At 32.3% G+C, this 17,609-nt stretch overlaps 1 protein-coding gene across 1 annotated transcript in view; it reads left to right on the top strand.

The window, feature by feature from the left end:
- LOC127546725 (lipoxygenase homology domain-containing protein 1-like) overlaps positions 1 to 11,845 on the top strand; it is a 407,210-nt gene extending 395,365 nt beyond the window's left edge. The window contains exons 32-35 of the mRNA XM_051973697.1: positions 1,556 to 1,769; positions 7,657 to 7,841; positions 9,991 to 10,201; positions 11,775 to 11,845. Of these exons, the coding sequence (XP_051829657.1) occupies positions 1,556 to 1,769; positions 7,657 to 7,841; positions 9,991 to 10,201; positions 11,775 to 11,845 (681 nt within the window). The remainder of the gene's footprint in view (positions 1 to 1,555; positions 1,770 to 7,656; positions 7,842 to 9,990; positions 10,202 to 11,774) is intronic.
- The last annotated feature ends 5,764 nt before the right edge of the window (positions 11,846 to 17,609 follow it).

Here is a 17,609-nt window from a genome sequence, read left to right as displayed (position 1 = left end):
TTCTACTAGTTGTTCATGTCTTTTCCCTGAAATTACCTTATTCTGTATTTATTTGTACATATACATGTTTTTCTTCAGTACACTGTAAACTGCTTGAGGGCAGGAACCATTTTATTTTGGGGTTTGTATCCCCAATATCTATTAGAGTCTCTAGTATATGGTAGGTACTGAATAAATGACCATCAATTAATCAATTGAAATATCTAATATTGAATAGGCATCATGAGTTGTTTTGGTATGAGCTGGCTCAACTATTCAATGAAACAGTTTGAAATTATGCAAAAAATATTCACTAAAATATTTATATCCTTTGATACTACTATGCCACTACTGGGCATAAGTCCAAAATAGTTCAATGAGAAAGAGTTCACATATATACTAATACTCATAATACCACTTTTGTAGTAGTAAAATGCTAAAAATAAAGTGGGTGCCCAATGATTGAAAAATTGTTGAATGCTGTAGTATAAAATGCAATATAATTGCACTTTAAAGAATGATTTATGAAGAGTTCACGAAAACATGAAAAGACTATAAGAATTGATGGAAAATGAAGAATGCAGATCCAGGAGACAAATGCACACAATGATTATGATACTGTAAATTTTAAAAGACAGCTGAACTCAGATTAAAGGTAGTGGCCAATATTTATTCTAAAACATTAATGATAAAAACAAATTTCCCTACTCCTTGTAGAGAGATGTTATCAAATATCTTATCAGACTTAGTCACTGAGTTAGTTTTCCTTAATTATTTCTGTGATGGGAAGGGGAGATGTCAGGTCAAGAAAAGAATATACACAATGGGGCAATATCTGGAAATATTTGGCATAAAAACTAAAAGACACCAATTAAATGGAAAATGTTCATAAAAATGTAGATTTTTACATCTTGAGCTTAGCACATGTCTTCCACTGTTTCTCCTGAAATCCAGTTATGGGAATATATATTAGGAGAAATGAAGAAAATTGGAGTTGGAAGGCTATTAGCATCATACTTATTTTAGTGAATAAGATAATGATTTCAATAGTTTGGTCTAAATTATAAGTTTCTTTTAAAAAACTAAACATAAATCAGAACTTTTGCTAAAAATATGTATATGGATTCATATTAATATCATCATAATTTATATTTACAAAGGTTTTGAAGTTTATAAAATACTTTTACATATGCTATCTCAGGAGAAGTAATTGGTTATTTAGCATAATAACATAATTTAAATTGGCTTGTATATGTTAACAAAACAAAACAAACAAAAAACCTTCAACTTTCTGGGTAGGGCAATAAGTGGATAGAGCGCTAGACCTGGATTTACAAAGACCTAAGTTCAGTGATTATTTTAGATATTTAGTTCTATAATCCTGAGCAAATCATTTAACCTTAGTCTGCCTCAGTTTTGTCATCTATAAACAGGATAATAATAGCGTCAACTGGCAAGGGTTGTTGTGAGGATCAAATGAGATAATATATTTAAATGCTTTGCAAACCTTAAAACTCTTTATAAATGCTATCTATCATTATGCCCATTAATCCTTTTAAATATTTGATTTTGGCAGCTGGATTTATTCATAGTGGAAGCTGTTTCCCTCAGTCACTTGGAGAAAGTGCTTCTTGCACATGATGGAGAAGGTTATGGAGCTGGACTTTATTTAAAGATGATAACTATTCAGGAATCCAAAAACCCTAACATTGAATGGGTATTCCCATGTTGGAATTGGCTTGATTCCCATTTGGGAGCCTATGTAACTGTTTCAGAACTGAAGACTATAGGTAGGTCATCCTAGGAAAAGACCTGAATAAAGCAAAATAACTGTCAAGTTTTTGAGAACTAATAAACCAATTCTAGAGTTTAATTTCTAAAGAATGATTATTGTTTTTTTTTTAAAACATCACTTTCTGTAGTTTTTTCATTGGATTTCTTGATTAGTTAGTATTATGAAAACTTGATGGTTTTGCTATAATATCAGTATGAGTATGGGAACCTATCATCTAGGAGAGTGACTTCTACAGATGGCAGGTCACCCACTTCCCAGACTTTGCTTTTGTATCTGTTGATAGAATCATATACTTTTTGTTGCTTTTATTATATTTATTTATATATTTATTATATATTATTATTATATGGGCAATTATTCTGATAATTTTCCTGGTATAAATTCTATATGATCAAACTCCAACAAAATCATTGTTAATCACATTTTATCCAAACATGTGCTTTATTTTACAGAATATTAAATGTAAAGCATAATAGGAAGATAGCTACTTGTTCTTAGGCCATTTCTAATTGACCCTCTTTAAAAAAAGAAGAGTATGAAATAGTGATGATACTATTAACAATTATGACAATCTAGTTGATAAAATAAGTTTTTATAGTCCTTTAATATGTTAAAAATAGTTTTATCTGTATTATATCATAATATTCTCAAAGTTGATCCTGTGAATTAGGCAGTGATGTTATTTCCATTTTAGATAAAGAAACTAAGGTGAAATAAGATTAAATAATTTGGCCAGTGCTTTATCACAAATAAGCATGCTAATGCAGTTTTTAAGTCAAGTGGTTGAAATATACTGAAATTGAAACCAGGAGCAATTCCTCAGAACCCTCCCAATTAGGTAGTTCTAAATCAAATACCCTAAAGGATCACGATAACTTAGAGTTGTGGATTTCCATGTTGTGTTTCCAATTAATGTAGTCATTTTTCTAGGTGAGGCATAGTTTATTTTTATGCCCATATATTGAGCATCGACATTTGTTCCTTGTGTTGCTATCGTGTTAATTTTCCATATAGTGCTCTATGTGCATGAGTTTTTGAATTTAGATTAGTCAGAACTAACTGAACTTTTTAACTCTGGGGGAAAAAATAGAATGATAAGTCTGAGACTGAAGGATCTGAACAGGATGCCAAGTAGCTTGGATTCCTTCCTGAATCATCTTAGCCTTTGTAGTAGTTGTTGGAATGCAGTCTGCGTCACAATAAGGTGATACTTGGGGCTACATGCTCTTTATAAGGCTAACCTTGAACATCAGAAAGGCTTTCTTTGGCAGTAGCTGTTCTCCCTTAGAGGAAGAAGTCAAGAAAAGAACAGAATGATGTAGCATTTCAAAACTGAGAACCAACTTTTCATTCATCTCTAGTGAAAATCTTGGTCACCAGGGACCTTTGTAGTTAACCTCCCATTATTTAAAGTTGTCATGGCTCATTAATGTCAGTAACAAATTGGACACCAGCTCTATGCACATTAACCAATTCAGCTATTTTGATTGAATAGAACAGTCAATTCTAAAAACTCCTTCTTGTGGTTTTTAAATCATATCAATAATAGTTTGGTAAGCAATCAGTTGCTAGTTTGGATGAATTAGTTAGATATTCCATACCCAGTGAACTGAGAACTAAGTACAGTAATTTTATATATATATATATATATATATATATATATATATATATATATATATATATATGTTATATATGAAATAAGAAATTGCACGTCCATATATATGCTATATATATGCATCTATAGTATATATATATATATATATATATGTATATATGTGTGTGTGTGTGTGTGGATATGCAATTTCTTATTTGCAGTTCCTTTGCTTTTGAGTCCTTGTTCCTTAGCAATTTGCTAAAGACTAAGTTGTCTGACCATTGACTCTTATTGTAGCTATCACAGAATATACTTATGTATGTATATACATATATAACATATGGAAAGGTAGTATATATATATATATATATAGACACATGAATGTATATATCTATATCTATTTATGTGAATCTACATACACACACTGTAATATCATAGTATATTATACTTATAAGCATATGTGCATAGGTGTCTATGTAAATACCTGTGTGTACATATAAATCAATATAAATATTTGTTGTATATATATGAATATATATGTAAGCATGCATGCATAAATAAGGGTGCTTTCAAGTTAAATGTCCACCAATATTTGTATGTAAAGGTAGGTATATATAAATATATACTATAGTACCATATACATGTATATATAAATGTAAATATATTTATACACATAAATATATGTATATATACTATAATGTCCCCATATATTATACTTATATGCACACATACGTATGTTTTATGCAAATATATAAAGGCATGTGTGTACATATACACTAATAGAAATGTTTATACATAAGCAAGTTTATTACATAGTACATATCAGCAGCATGGTGTAGTGGAAAGAGAATTGAATTCAGGAATATCTTTTTTAGGTCTTTCCTTTGATGATTGGTTTGAGGCAGCTAGGTGGCTCAGTGGATCAAGGACTGTGTCTGGAGTCAGAAAGAACTGAATTCAAACTCATCCCCAGACATTTACTAGGTGTTTAACCTTGAGCAAATTTAAATTTAAATTCTTTTTACCTTGGTTTCCTCATCTGTAAAATGGGATTAATAATAGCACCCACCTTCCAGGATTGTTGTAAGGATTAAATGAGATATTAATTGTAAAGCACTTGTTCCAATGCATGGCACATTATAAGTATTACATATAGCTATTATTTGTGATCATGGTCAAGCCATTTAATCCTTAATGACTCCAAATAAATATATATGACTCTGTATAAGTTAATGATCCACTTTGGTGGAGAGAGTTTCCAGAATAGGAGTTTTTTACACTAATAAAATCATAAATATATACAAATATAGGTTCATATACATACACAAAGAGATATCCATATAGATATGTGTCTCCTGGTGCTTTGTTTATATTTATGGTTAAAAAAAAAAGCTGACATTTTGCTTTGCTATTTTAAAGAGACAGAGACTTTGGAAGAACTTGGCACTAATTCTTTCTTCTATTATTAGTTGTTATATGAATGCAGGGTTTCTTGAGCTAAGGTCTATGAATTTATTTTTAATGACCAAATCCCAATACGATTGCTTTCATTTGCAAACCTATGTGCCTTTTGTATTGATCTAAAAATATTCTTTGGAGAAGTAGTCCACAGGTTTCTCCAAATTGATAAAGGGGATGATAGCAGACAAAAAACAAAACTAAACTAAACAAACAAACTAAAAAACCAGCAACAACAGCAATAACAACAACAACAACAAACACTTTGGACTAGGATCTACTCCAGGTTACTTGCAGAGTTTTAAAATAGTAACTGGATTCCAAGATAACAAATAAGGTAAAAATTAATAAAATAAATAATAATTCTTAATAGGGTTTCTCAATGACATGGTAGGTTTCTCTCTTATTGATGGCTTTCTGAGACTAATTTTAGGGATGGTTCATGCCCTCCAGTAAATAATTTTCAAAGGGAAAAGTAAAGACAACTTGACAATAAGAAAGGAAAAAAAAAAAAAGCTTGAAAGCTAACATTTAAAACACATAAGAACACTCAAATGTTACATAGCTTCAGAAATAAAAGCAATCAGTTGCTAGTTTGGATGAATTAGTTAGATATTCCATACCCAGTGAACTGAGAACTAAGTACAGTAATTTTATATATATATATAATATATATATATATATATATTATATATATATATATATATGTTATATATGAAATAAGAAATTGCACGTCCATATATATGCTATATATATGCTACTATATATGCATCTATAGTATATATATATATATATATATATATGTATATATGTGTGTGTGTGTGTGTGGATATGCAATTTCTTATTTGCAGTTCCTTTGCTTTTGAGTCCTTGTTCCTTAGCAATTTGCTAAAGACTAAGTTGTCTGACCATTGACTCTTATTGTAGCTATCACAGAATATACTTATGTATGTATATACATATATAACATATGGAAAGGTAGTATATATATATATATATATAGACACATGAATGTATATATCTATATCTATTTATGTGAATCTACATACACACACTGTAATATCATAGTATATTATACTTATAAGCATATGTGCATAGGTGTCTATGTAAATACCTGTGTGTACATATAAATCAATATAAATATTTGTTGTATATATATGAATATATATGTAAGCATGCATGCATAAATAAGGGTGCTTTCAAGTTAAATGTCCACCAATATTTGTATGTAAAGGTAGGTATATATAAATATATACTATAGTACCATATACATGTATATATAAATGTAAATATATTTATACACATAAATATATGTATATATACTATAATGTCCCCATATATTATACTTATATGCACACATACGTATGTTTTATGCAAATATATAAAGGCATGTGTGTACATATACACTAATAGAAATGTTTATACATAAGCAAGTTTATTACATAGTACATATCAGCAGCATGGTGTAGTGGAAAGAGAATTGAATTCAGGAATATCTTTTTTAGGTCTTTCCTTTGATGATTGGTTTGAGGCAGCTAGGTGGCTCAGTGGATCAAGGACTGTGTCTGGAGTCAGAAAGAACTGAATTCAAACTCATCCCCAGACATTTACTAGGTGTTTAACCTTGAGCAAATTTAAATTTAAATTCTTTTTACCTTGGTTTCCTCATCTGTAAAATGGGATTAATAATAGCACCCACCTTCCAGGATTGTTGTAAGGATTAAATGAGATATTAATTGTAAAGCACTTGTTCCAATGCATGGCACATTATAAGTATTACATATAGCTATTATTTGTGATCATGGTCAAGCCATTTAATCCTTAATGACTCCAAATAAATATATATGACTCTGTATAAGTTAATGATCCACTTTGGTGGAGAGAGTTTCCAGAATAGGAGTTTTTTACACTAATAAAATCATAAATATATACAAATATAGGTTCATATACATACACAAAGAGATATCCATATAGATATGTGTCTCCTGGTGCTTTGTTTATATTTATGGTTAAAAAAAAAAGCTGACATTTTGCTTTGCTATTTTAAAGAGACAGAGACTTTGGAAGAACTTGGCACTAATTCTTTCTTCTATTATTAGTTGTTATATGAATGCAGGGTTTCTTGAGCTAAGGTCTATGAATTTATTTTTAATGACCAAATCCCAATACGATTGCTTTCATTTGCAAACCTATGTGCCTTTTGTATTGATCTAAAAATATTCTTTGGAGAAGTAGTCCACAGGTTTCTCCAAATTGATAAAGGGGATGATAGCAGACAAAAAACAAAACTAAACTAAACAAACAAACTAAAAAACCAGCAACAACAGCAATAACAACAACAACAACAAACACTTTGGACTAGGATCTACTCCAGGTTACTTGCAGAGTTTTAAAATAGTAACTGGATTCCAAGATAACAAATAATGTAAAAATTAATAAAATAAATAATAATTCTTAATAGGGTTTCTCAATGACATGGTAGGTTTCTCTCTTATTGATGGCTTTCTGAGACTAATTTTAGGGATGGTTCATGCCCTCCAGTAAATAATTTTCAAAGGGAAAAGTAAAGACAACTTGACAATAAGAAAGGAAAAAAAAAAAAAGCTTGAAAGCTAACATTTAAAACACATAAGAACACTCAAATGTTACATAGCTTCAGAAATAAAAGCAATACTGCATTGCTCTCTTCTGAGTAACTGTTGCCATAGATACACCACAGCCTGCAAATAGAGTTTTGTTTATACTCTGTAGTATCCAGTCTTAGGTTCAACTATATTATTATTTTCCCTTGTGTTTTCTCTTCTCATTTAATTATCTTTTTTTTTTAAAGGGAAAAGACTGATTTGTAGCCCTGAGCAACCTTTAATCAATGGGCATGGTTCATGGATAGTGGATATCATTGGATCCGGGTTGAGTACCAAAGAAGAAATGATGGAACTTTCCCTAGTCTTTTACGGACATCTGAACCACAAAAAGCTAACACTTCACATGACAGAAAATGGAGCACAAATCAAAGTATTTCACCCTTTTCTTATTACCAAAACACTTTGTTCAAGTTGGAAACCCACTAACTCTTGGAGAAATTATTTCCTTCTAATTAAAACTCTAGTGACCATGCTGATGGATATTTTATGTTCATGCTCAATCTTTTCATCCTAGTTGTGCTTCTTTCCTTGACAGATGTGTCTTTGTCTCCTCCTTTTGCCTTAAATTCCCTTTGCTGCCACCCAGACTGTCTCCATGACGCCAGACAACTAGTTTGATTACTATTTTGACTGAATTGACAGATTATTTAGCATTATAGAAAATAGACACAGCAGAGCCTTCTCTAGTGAACAGAGCCAGGAGTACCCCAAACCACCTATTTGGAACAAAAAAGATTTTAATGATGAGATTCATCAGTTTAGTTTCACATAGTACAGAAAGTCACTGGAGAATAGGACACCATCCAAGTGTAGTTCCTCAGGAACAGAACATAACAAATGGAATTTCTTGTTAATATTTGGGAGGAGTTGAGAGAAATGAAAAGGTTATTTGGTGTATAAGCTCATCTTTTTTTCCTCCTATTGATGAATACTCAGAATTCTTCAGAGATCATTGCCTTACTTTGAAATAAACATGTTCTTGGGAATTTGAGATTCTTGATAATGAAATCTTATTTTCAGAACTTTACTTACTAGAATTTTATTATCAAGTAATAGGTATTCAGAATTATATGTGTAGAATGCAAAACCTTATATTGTCAATCTAAAAACACTAAATGATTTCTAAGGAGGAATACTTTGAGATATCTAGAATTGAAAAATAGGGTATTTACTGTGCAGTTTTGAGTGGGCAGGTACCAAGGAGAAATCTCAAATTACTTAAATATAAAAATTTCTAATCAACCAGCCCATGCACCCATTTGAACTAATTAACAATCAGTCACTACCTTTGCAATATATCTCCCTTCTTGGAACTTTACCACTTGGCAATTCTGGTACAGAAATAATTATAAATTAGCTAGCATTCAAATCCAAGGACTTCACTTATTTTTGTTAACATTTTTCAAATTATGTGGAATGGAACCATGGAAAGAACCTGGGCTTTAAAGTCAGGAAATACCTAAATTTGAATTCTGGTTCTAGAATATTATATGTAACATATTATATGTGACCAAGCAAGTTGCTTAACTAACTTGTCTAAGACTTTTTCTCATCTGTAAAATGAAGACAGGAATATATTTACTCTACAACTCAAAAATTTGTTGTATAGACAAGGGTTTGTAAATATGAGTAATTGTTTTTTCAAAGAAAAAGAAAAAATGACTCTTATACATAGTCCAAAAACTTAGGAATTCATTACTGTAGCTGCTCTCTCTCCCCTAAGACAATTCATACCCAGACTATCACATAACAGATTCATCCTAGACATTTACAGTTAATTTCTGTGCCTAGTGTCACATAGCTAGTAAATACTTGAAATAAGATTTAACCTTGGGTTTCTCTGACTATGACCATTAGTCTCTCCATTATATGTGTATATGATTTTAAAATATTTTCTTATGTGGGACCAAATTCTTTGTAATCCCAAAGCCACCTCTCTATTCATTATATCTATTCACTATGTCACTATATCATGGCTGCCTCTCAAAATAAATACAGGTGGCACAGTGGATCGAGTGCCAGACTTGGAGTCAGGAAGATGCATCTTCCTGAGTTCAGATCTGACCTCAGACTCTGGGCAAGTAGCTTGAACTTGTTTATCCAAGCTTACTCATCTATAAAATGAGCTGGAGAAGGAAATGGCAAACCATTCCAGTGTCTTTGCCAAAATCATCAAGCAAACAAAAAATCTCAAATGGAATCACAAAATGTTAAACACTACTGAAAAACAAAATATATCATGCATATGCATGCATTTATACATATGTATATGTATATATGTATATACATATATATGACATGTATATTGTATTTATATGTGACATATATATATATATATATATATAGAGAGAGAGAGAGAGAGAGAGAGAAGAGAGAGAGAGAGAGAGAGACATACACAAACGTGTATGTGTATGTGTGTGTTGTTTCTAATAAATGTATAATTCCAAATGCAGTTTAAAATTGATGAAGGGAGTTTGGGAATGAAGAAAGATTTGACCAATTATTTGTTTTTCTCCCAGGATGAACTTGAGGGCATTGGATCACTCTATAAGCTTCAGGTGTCAGGAAGATCTATCCAGCTGAATAGGTCTTGGCATTTAGATACAGTAAACCTGAGGCATATGGGCAGTACTTTGGAAATGTGGTTGATTTTTGACTACTGGTTTAGGTCAAATGAAGAGGACTGTGTGGAACTTCCTATTCTGATTTCAGGCCAAGACCCTCTACCAGGTAACCTTTTTGGACCTTTTCTTAAAGAAATAGATATTAGAATAGAAAATTAAACTGATTTACTTTAAGAAAAGAAATACAGATTATTTTTTTTTACTAATTATCTTAAAATAAGTTCATCATAATCTCATAGGATTTGTGACTCTAAATCTTTTTGTTGTTGAATCTCAATTAATCCTTTGTCTCATTGGTTAAATATTTATTCATCTGTAGAGCTTACAGTATGCCATAGTGTATTAGATAAAGAAGTATGTGCCCTTATAAATTCTGCAGAACTGTTTTTCATCCTGTAGCTGATAACTAGGTTTCAATATATAACCAAAAAAACACAGCTACATCCTGTTTTTTGGGAAACAAGATGGGAAAAAGCACTGAATCTGAAACAACTTATTAAATCTCACTGACCAAGTTCAGTAATTTTTTTTTTTGTTTAGTAGGAATTGAAACTACATTTATTGGTACTATGTTGATATTCATCTGAGATTTCTTTAAAAAAAACCTAATGTGCCATTATGTTAACTAACCAGGGGGAAAATGAGTCAATTGTGTTGTCTGATTTCCCTAAGACAAGATAAAAAACTTTAGGGAATAGAAACAACATTTTTTCCCCTACTTCCCTATCAATCTATGATTGATAATAATAGGAAAGTAAGTAGCCAAATATTTTCTGGCTATGGAAAGTATATTGAAGCACTTCCTAGGAGTTCTTGGAATTTCATTTTTATTTTTTTTTTTATTTTTCTAATCAGTCAATGAACACACTTTCATTAAGTGCCTGCTTTATATCAGGCATTGTCCTATGCACGGGGGATACATATACAAATATGAAACTGTCTCTAGGGTCACACAGGATTATGAGCCATTCTCCAGTTCCTTTTACAGATGAGGAAATAGGCAAACAGAGTCAAAAGACATGTCCAAGGCCACGTAGCTAGGAAGTGTCTGAAGTCAAATTTGAACTCAGGAAGATGGTCTTTCTGACTCCAGAATCAGTACATTATTCATTGTGCCTGTAGTTTCCACATACATACACACACATGTATAGATACATATATGTATATTTACATACATTATATATACGCACACACATATATGCATATATATTTTTATATATGCATATATGTGTGTGTATACACACACACACACACACACACACAAGATTGCTATAAATCAAAGCTAACATAGAGGGGAATGCATTTTCACTTGTACAGGACTAGGAAAGACGTTGTTCATTCTACACAGAAAATGGTGTTTTTGTTGTTGTTTGTTCTTCATTCTCAAAGAGGACCATGACAGCAGGGAGGTGATTCATGACATGGAAGTGAATTGAATTTAAGTGAAGGAGGGCTGTGCTTGAATTTTGAAGGAAGGCAGGTGTTGCAAGAGGCAGAGGATGGGAGGGAGAGTGTTTTAGGAATGGATGATAACTTGTGTAAAGACACTATTGAAAATCAATACTTACAAAAGTCCTTTTCTGGCTCTTTGAGAAAGATCACATCTTTGTATGTTTTCCATGAGGATCATAGTGTTCCATATGGCATGTAAAATTCTTAATGTTGTCTGTTTCAAACAGTGACCCGACTGAAAATCCCCAAACTATTCATGTACTTCCTGTGGATTATTAAAATGACATCATACCATTAACAATAGAAGTTTATGGCCAGAGAGTACAGTAGAGAAGTCAGACACATGTAATACATACAATGAAAAGATTGAGGTACTTCTTTATCAAAAAGAGGACCTTAAAAGCATACTTTCACATTTAAAACTCTATCTCATGGGAAGATTGAGTAAGTCCTATCCTATTTACAACTATAGAAGGAGTAATTTAGCTAAGTGAACATAATGTCATAGAGCAAAATTTATAAGCCAGTTCCTTTAAAATCTCATATGAACAGATGGAACAATTCATCAAAACTCTCACTGTAAATTTCTTTTGAATAAATGGAGTTTTTCCCTCAGTTTTTAAAGAAAAGGCATTTTTTTTCATTTTAAATCATTTTTTTAAAAAAAGTATAAAATCGTTAAGAATTTATAACATAAAGTTTTTATCCTTTTCAAAGCATTTTATCATTTTAACCACAAAGTAAACTGAAGCTCAGAGAATTAAGTACATTTCCTCTGAGTACATAGTTATTTATGGTAGAGTCAGGGCTAGAATTTCAGAGTCCTGATTCCTAAAACATTGATTTATCCTCATAGTTATCAGATCTTTTATATAGAACAAATAATATACTTTTGGCTTTTAGGACAGAGATTCTTACCAGTTAAACTAATGGGTCATTTTTATGAAACATTAGAATTATATGCAACACTGTGCCTGGAAAATAGAAATGCCTTATTCATTCGTTCATTCATTAACTCAATCATGTTTATGTAGTCCTTAGTATATTAGCAGAAATATTTACATGAGGTAGATACTATACTTTAGGGATCTGAAAGAGAGGCATGTCAGCCAGAGTTGGATATTGAACATGATTTTTAGCAGTACAATTGCTCCTCCCTGGGGACAAATTATGCCAATCAGGAAGCTGCATTAACTTTTTTTCAGGTCATTGATATATGACATATAATAACTGTATACAATATATGAATGTGTCTATATAAGTTATATAAACATAAGAAATAACCTCTATATTTGGCATTTCTATTTGGCATTTTTAGCTTGGCACAGGAGTGTTATGTTGATCAACTTATGCCATTTGTCACAGCCCTATGCTGATGCTCCAAGTAAAAACTCCAAATTAATTTCAGTTGTTATTTCTCATAACGGACATTTAGATAGACCTTTTGGATTTGCATAAAACTTTACATATATTACCTCATTTGAACCTTACAACATTCCTATGAATGAGGTATCATAATTATTATTCCTATTTTATAAATGAGGAAACTGGGGCCAAAAATGGTTAAAAATTTGCTATAGGGTCACATAACTAGCAAAAATCTGAGGTGGAATTCAAATACACTTTTTCCTGTTTCTATAACTTTTGCTCTATCAGTTATGTCACATCATCTCTCCAGTGTTGACCAAGTTATAAATGACACTTAAAAAGGCAGAATAAGAAGATTTATTTCAAAATTTAAATAGGTTAGTTGGGTACCATTATTCTGATGAGTGGAAACTAAACTAACCAGGTCTTTTCATAGGGGAACTATTAAGAGACATCTAAGTATGTATGTCCTTGTATTTCTCCTGGTAAACACCTCAATTTTGGCAGTCTTTCAGCAAGATGTGTGGAGGGGAATTTAATACTTCCCATAGGGTGGGGAAAGCATATAAGAGCATCAAAACACCTAAAATCCAATTACCATCATGCCTACCCTCACTGTCAGGCTGTCTGAATTACTGTTTGCCTAGCTATTTTCCCTATGCACTCTAAAAATAGGCGTTTAATCTAATTAAGAAGTACTTGATAAAAAAAATAAAGTAACAGATCTGAAACTAGATTGGCTAAGAGGAGACTTAGCTTGATTTTAATGATGCAATATTAATAAGAAGCATGATTGAGATACATAGCATAAACTTTCCACTGTGAAAAATTCCATAGTTCCCATGGGAAGATCTCCTAGTTACTTAAATTATCTCAGTATCTAATTAGTGGTACTTAAACAATCTACCCCCTTGGAATAAAAAGATATATTAGCTTTCTAATAATATTAGATTTCATTTTTTCACCCAATCAAGGAATTTCTACAGGCTGATAATTTTTTTCTGCTGATTCTTTAGTTATTTCCCCCCTTTCTTTTCAGGCATCTCATGAAAATTTTAAAAAACCCATAATTTCTGACTAGCATAATCTTATTATCACTTGGAGGCCTTCTCTTCATTAGGAGAATGAATAGGAGAAAGGTCTTCCTCCCCTCTTTCTGGTGAATATTTTTCTTGGTTTAATTTTGTTCCTGATCTGTACAATTGGATTTTTTTAATGTTCCTTTAGCATGTGATCTTTTGGTATGTTAGAAGCATTTAAGAAATGATGATATAAAATGTCACAATATTTGAAACTGAACCCTTTCATCCTATTTCTCAAAATGAATACACACTTGTGAAAGAGTGACAGAAAAATTTTAAAATACAAACATGTTGGAGTACATTTTATTTTATTTTGCCATCACCTGTGTACTAGAATACTTGACAATTTTCAGTGTTTATTCTTGGCTTCTCACAGTTTATTTTGACACATTTTCTCAAATCAACCATAATTCTTTCACAGGTAGGACTGTTGGGGAGTGTCTACTTTTGAACTGGTTGTATTTTCATTTGATTGATTGAAGATTGCTTTATCGTATGCTTTTGTTCAGCATCCTGGACTTTAAACATGTGATCCCCTTCCCAGACTCTGAATCAGTGCTGCTGGATTCTTTCAAATCACAACTTCTTACAAAAGGCCTTTCTTGATACCTTCTCTCCTCTGCTCCAAGCCTCATTCCCCAGGTGTACTATTCTCTCTCTCCCTCATATTACTTAGTTTATGTTGTATAGGCAAAAGTGGTAGAAAAAGGAAGATCATTTCATAAAGAGAATATGGTGAGCACAGAGCTACTACTTTGGGCCAGGCACCATGCCTAATACCTTTACAAATATTATTCTTTTGATTCTTGCAACAGTCATGGGAGGTACTGTTATGACTCCCATTTTACATTTGAGAAAATCCAGGTAGACTTAAATGACTTGCCTAGAGCACACAGCTAATAAGTGTCTGAGGTCACGTTTGAACTCATCTTCCTGATTGATGTCAAATGCAGTACTTTATCCACTGTGCTTTCTCCCTGCTTCTACCATTTTCCTTACATGGTGAAGTAAAGCTATATTTGAAGGACAGAGACTAAAACTCAAGGGGCTAGTGTTCCACATTTACCTGGGTAAGAGAGTGGAGCTAAAGAAGTCTTGAAAGATAAGGAGAAAGAGATTGTAAATGATCTTGAATGGTAGCCTGATGAGTTTGGATTTGAGTTGTTAGCAATAAGGGTTCATTGAGTACTAATGATTAGAGTGTGATAAAAGTGGTGCTTTCAGGAAATGAACACAACAGTACTAGGCAAGCAGTGTGTTTTGGAGGACAAAGGAATTGGCAATGAGCCTTGGTTAGGAAATATGCCTTCCTCCTCTCCTTAGAAGTACCTAGGAAAGTGCATCCTTGTGTGAGCTTGTGCAAATTTGTCAGCTCCCAATCTGGATTTATATTCAAGACAGAACAGGAAGGGTGCTTGGAGGAGGTATTTTTTCATATAGCTCTCAACTTCATTCCCAGGTTTCCCATTGTGGGCACATCAGACCATCAATTCTTTATCAGAATAACTGCACTCAGCACTGATTAGTGCCATTTAGAAATTTAGTAGCCAGAAGGCAGGATGCTTTTGGCAGGGATGGGAGAGAAACTTTTCTAGAGTGCTATATTGAGAAAATTAGAGGACTTCATGAGTGAAAAACAAAGATTAAAACTGTTTAATAGACTTAGGTTTTCAAAGATTATTTTTGTTACCATAATCAAAAAGGTAGGAGTAGAAAAGCTAACAAGTATTGCCACAAACACTTATATGAGTAGATCATATTCAAGATTAAGTGTCTTGCTCAGAGTCACACAGCTAATAAGTGTCTGAGGCCAGATTTGTATACAAGATGAGTCTTCTTGACTCCAGGCTTTCCACCTGGCTGCCCATATGTAAATAGGTAAAATAAACACAAATAGCTATGAGAGACAGAGACGGAAAGAAAGAGACTGCAACTGAGAAGAGAAAGATAGACATACCATCCTAAGAGTGTGTGAACCTGTATATTTGATGGAGTTGAGAAACAGAAAGTTCAGAGAACAAATTGACCAGAGCATAAAGTTTGTGAAGGGAAGTAATGTGAAACTAGACTAGAGAGAAAAAAGGAAATTAGACTCCTATCAATGCTTGATTATGGGGGATTTTCAACTTAGACACACTGGGAAGCCATTGAAGATTTTTGTGCAGGGATGGAACATGGGATGGTCAGATATGTGCCTTAAGAAAATTATTTTTTTGGTTAGGTAAATACTGTATTGAATAGGATAGAGACTGAAAGCATGGTGACTTATAAGGAGGCTATTATATTACTCTAGGAGATTGATAGAGAAGACCTGAAGTAATAGGATGATGAATATATTGGTTGGAAGGAAGAGAAAAGATATAAAATATTCTGGATAGAATCAACTGGATTTGGAAAATTATTGGATATTGGATGTGAAAGAGAGAAGAGTCAAGGATTAATCTGTGATTATATACAGGAGTGACTCGGATGTTAGCAGTGTCCAAAAGAATAGTAAAGAAGCTTAGAAGGCCTTCAGAAAATTATTTGAATGTATATTGAAAACTGAAATATGAAGATTAGAATTGTGGTATAGTAGAAGACTGTGTTTTAGATCATACAGGTACTCAATTCCTTGACTAAAGAGGGACAATGACTCATGATAATTTTTTGAAATAGCAAGAATGTGAATTGGGTGGTATAGTCAGGGGAGAAATTACAGAAATGATGACATATTAATAGGGGGGGATGACTGAAGAGATCAAAGAGTGTTCCAATGGCCCTTTATATTTCAGTGTGTGGTATGGATGAGATGAAATGTTTCTAGCATTAGAAAGGATATTCAGGAATAAAAAAATGCCATTTATATTACACAAACCAAGCAAAATTTTCAAGCTTGATGCCAAAAGAAAAGAACACAGTTTTATGGACAAACTGAAAAAAAAAAAATCAGAGAAGGACAGAAAGAGAGGAAAAGTTTGAAATGGTCTGGGTAGAAGTAAGTTTGTTAATAATAGAACCAAGATTCTAGAAAGAACAATGTAAGAGAATAATCAAGAAACAATGAAGAAGAAAGGATGAGCTAGGTGGGATTGGAGTGTGCAACACAGCAATGGGGATTAGTATTTTATCTCCATAGATGCAGACTGTGAATACTAAGGATTAAGTGAATAAGATGTAATTGTAAGATAAATATTATATGGGGGAAGAATGAGTCAATTGAGGCCCTTGTCCATTCACTGCTAGGCCTAGTGTTTGTTGTGTTAGGTTATTGATGAGAGAAATCTGATAGGGACTTATTTTGTATTTTCCATTTGTATTTCTTCACATAACTTGGAGGATTTAAAGATGAGTCCAATTCTTATCCTTTACAAATTGTACATTATAAAAGTCCTCTTTTGCTTTGGATTCTCAATTCTGTCCTTCATATACATTTTCTATGCCTTAATAAAGCAATGCCTTTGTAGCAATGTCTTTTATAAATATAATGAATGTATATAATGTCCACTTTAATGTGTATCTTAAACTGATATACATAAGTATGTATGCATGTAGGTATGTACATGTGCATGCATGTCTGTCTTAACTAGCAGGTCCAAACTTTATTTCCCATTCCCATGAATCATTCCCATG

This window comes from Antechinus flavipes, chromosome 1 (assembly GCF_016432865.1).
Source record: "Antechinus flavipes isolate AdamAnt ecotype Samford, QLD, Australia chromosome 1, AdamAnt_v2, whole genome shotgun sequence".
NCBI lineage: Eukaryota > Metazoa > Chordata > Mammalia > Dasyuromorphia > Dasyuridae > Antechinus > Antechinus flavipes.
The sequence above is the reverse complement of the archived record's forward strand: the minus strand, read 5'-3'. Positions and strand labels throughout refer to the sequence as shown.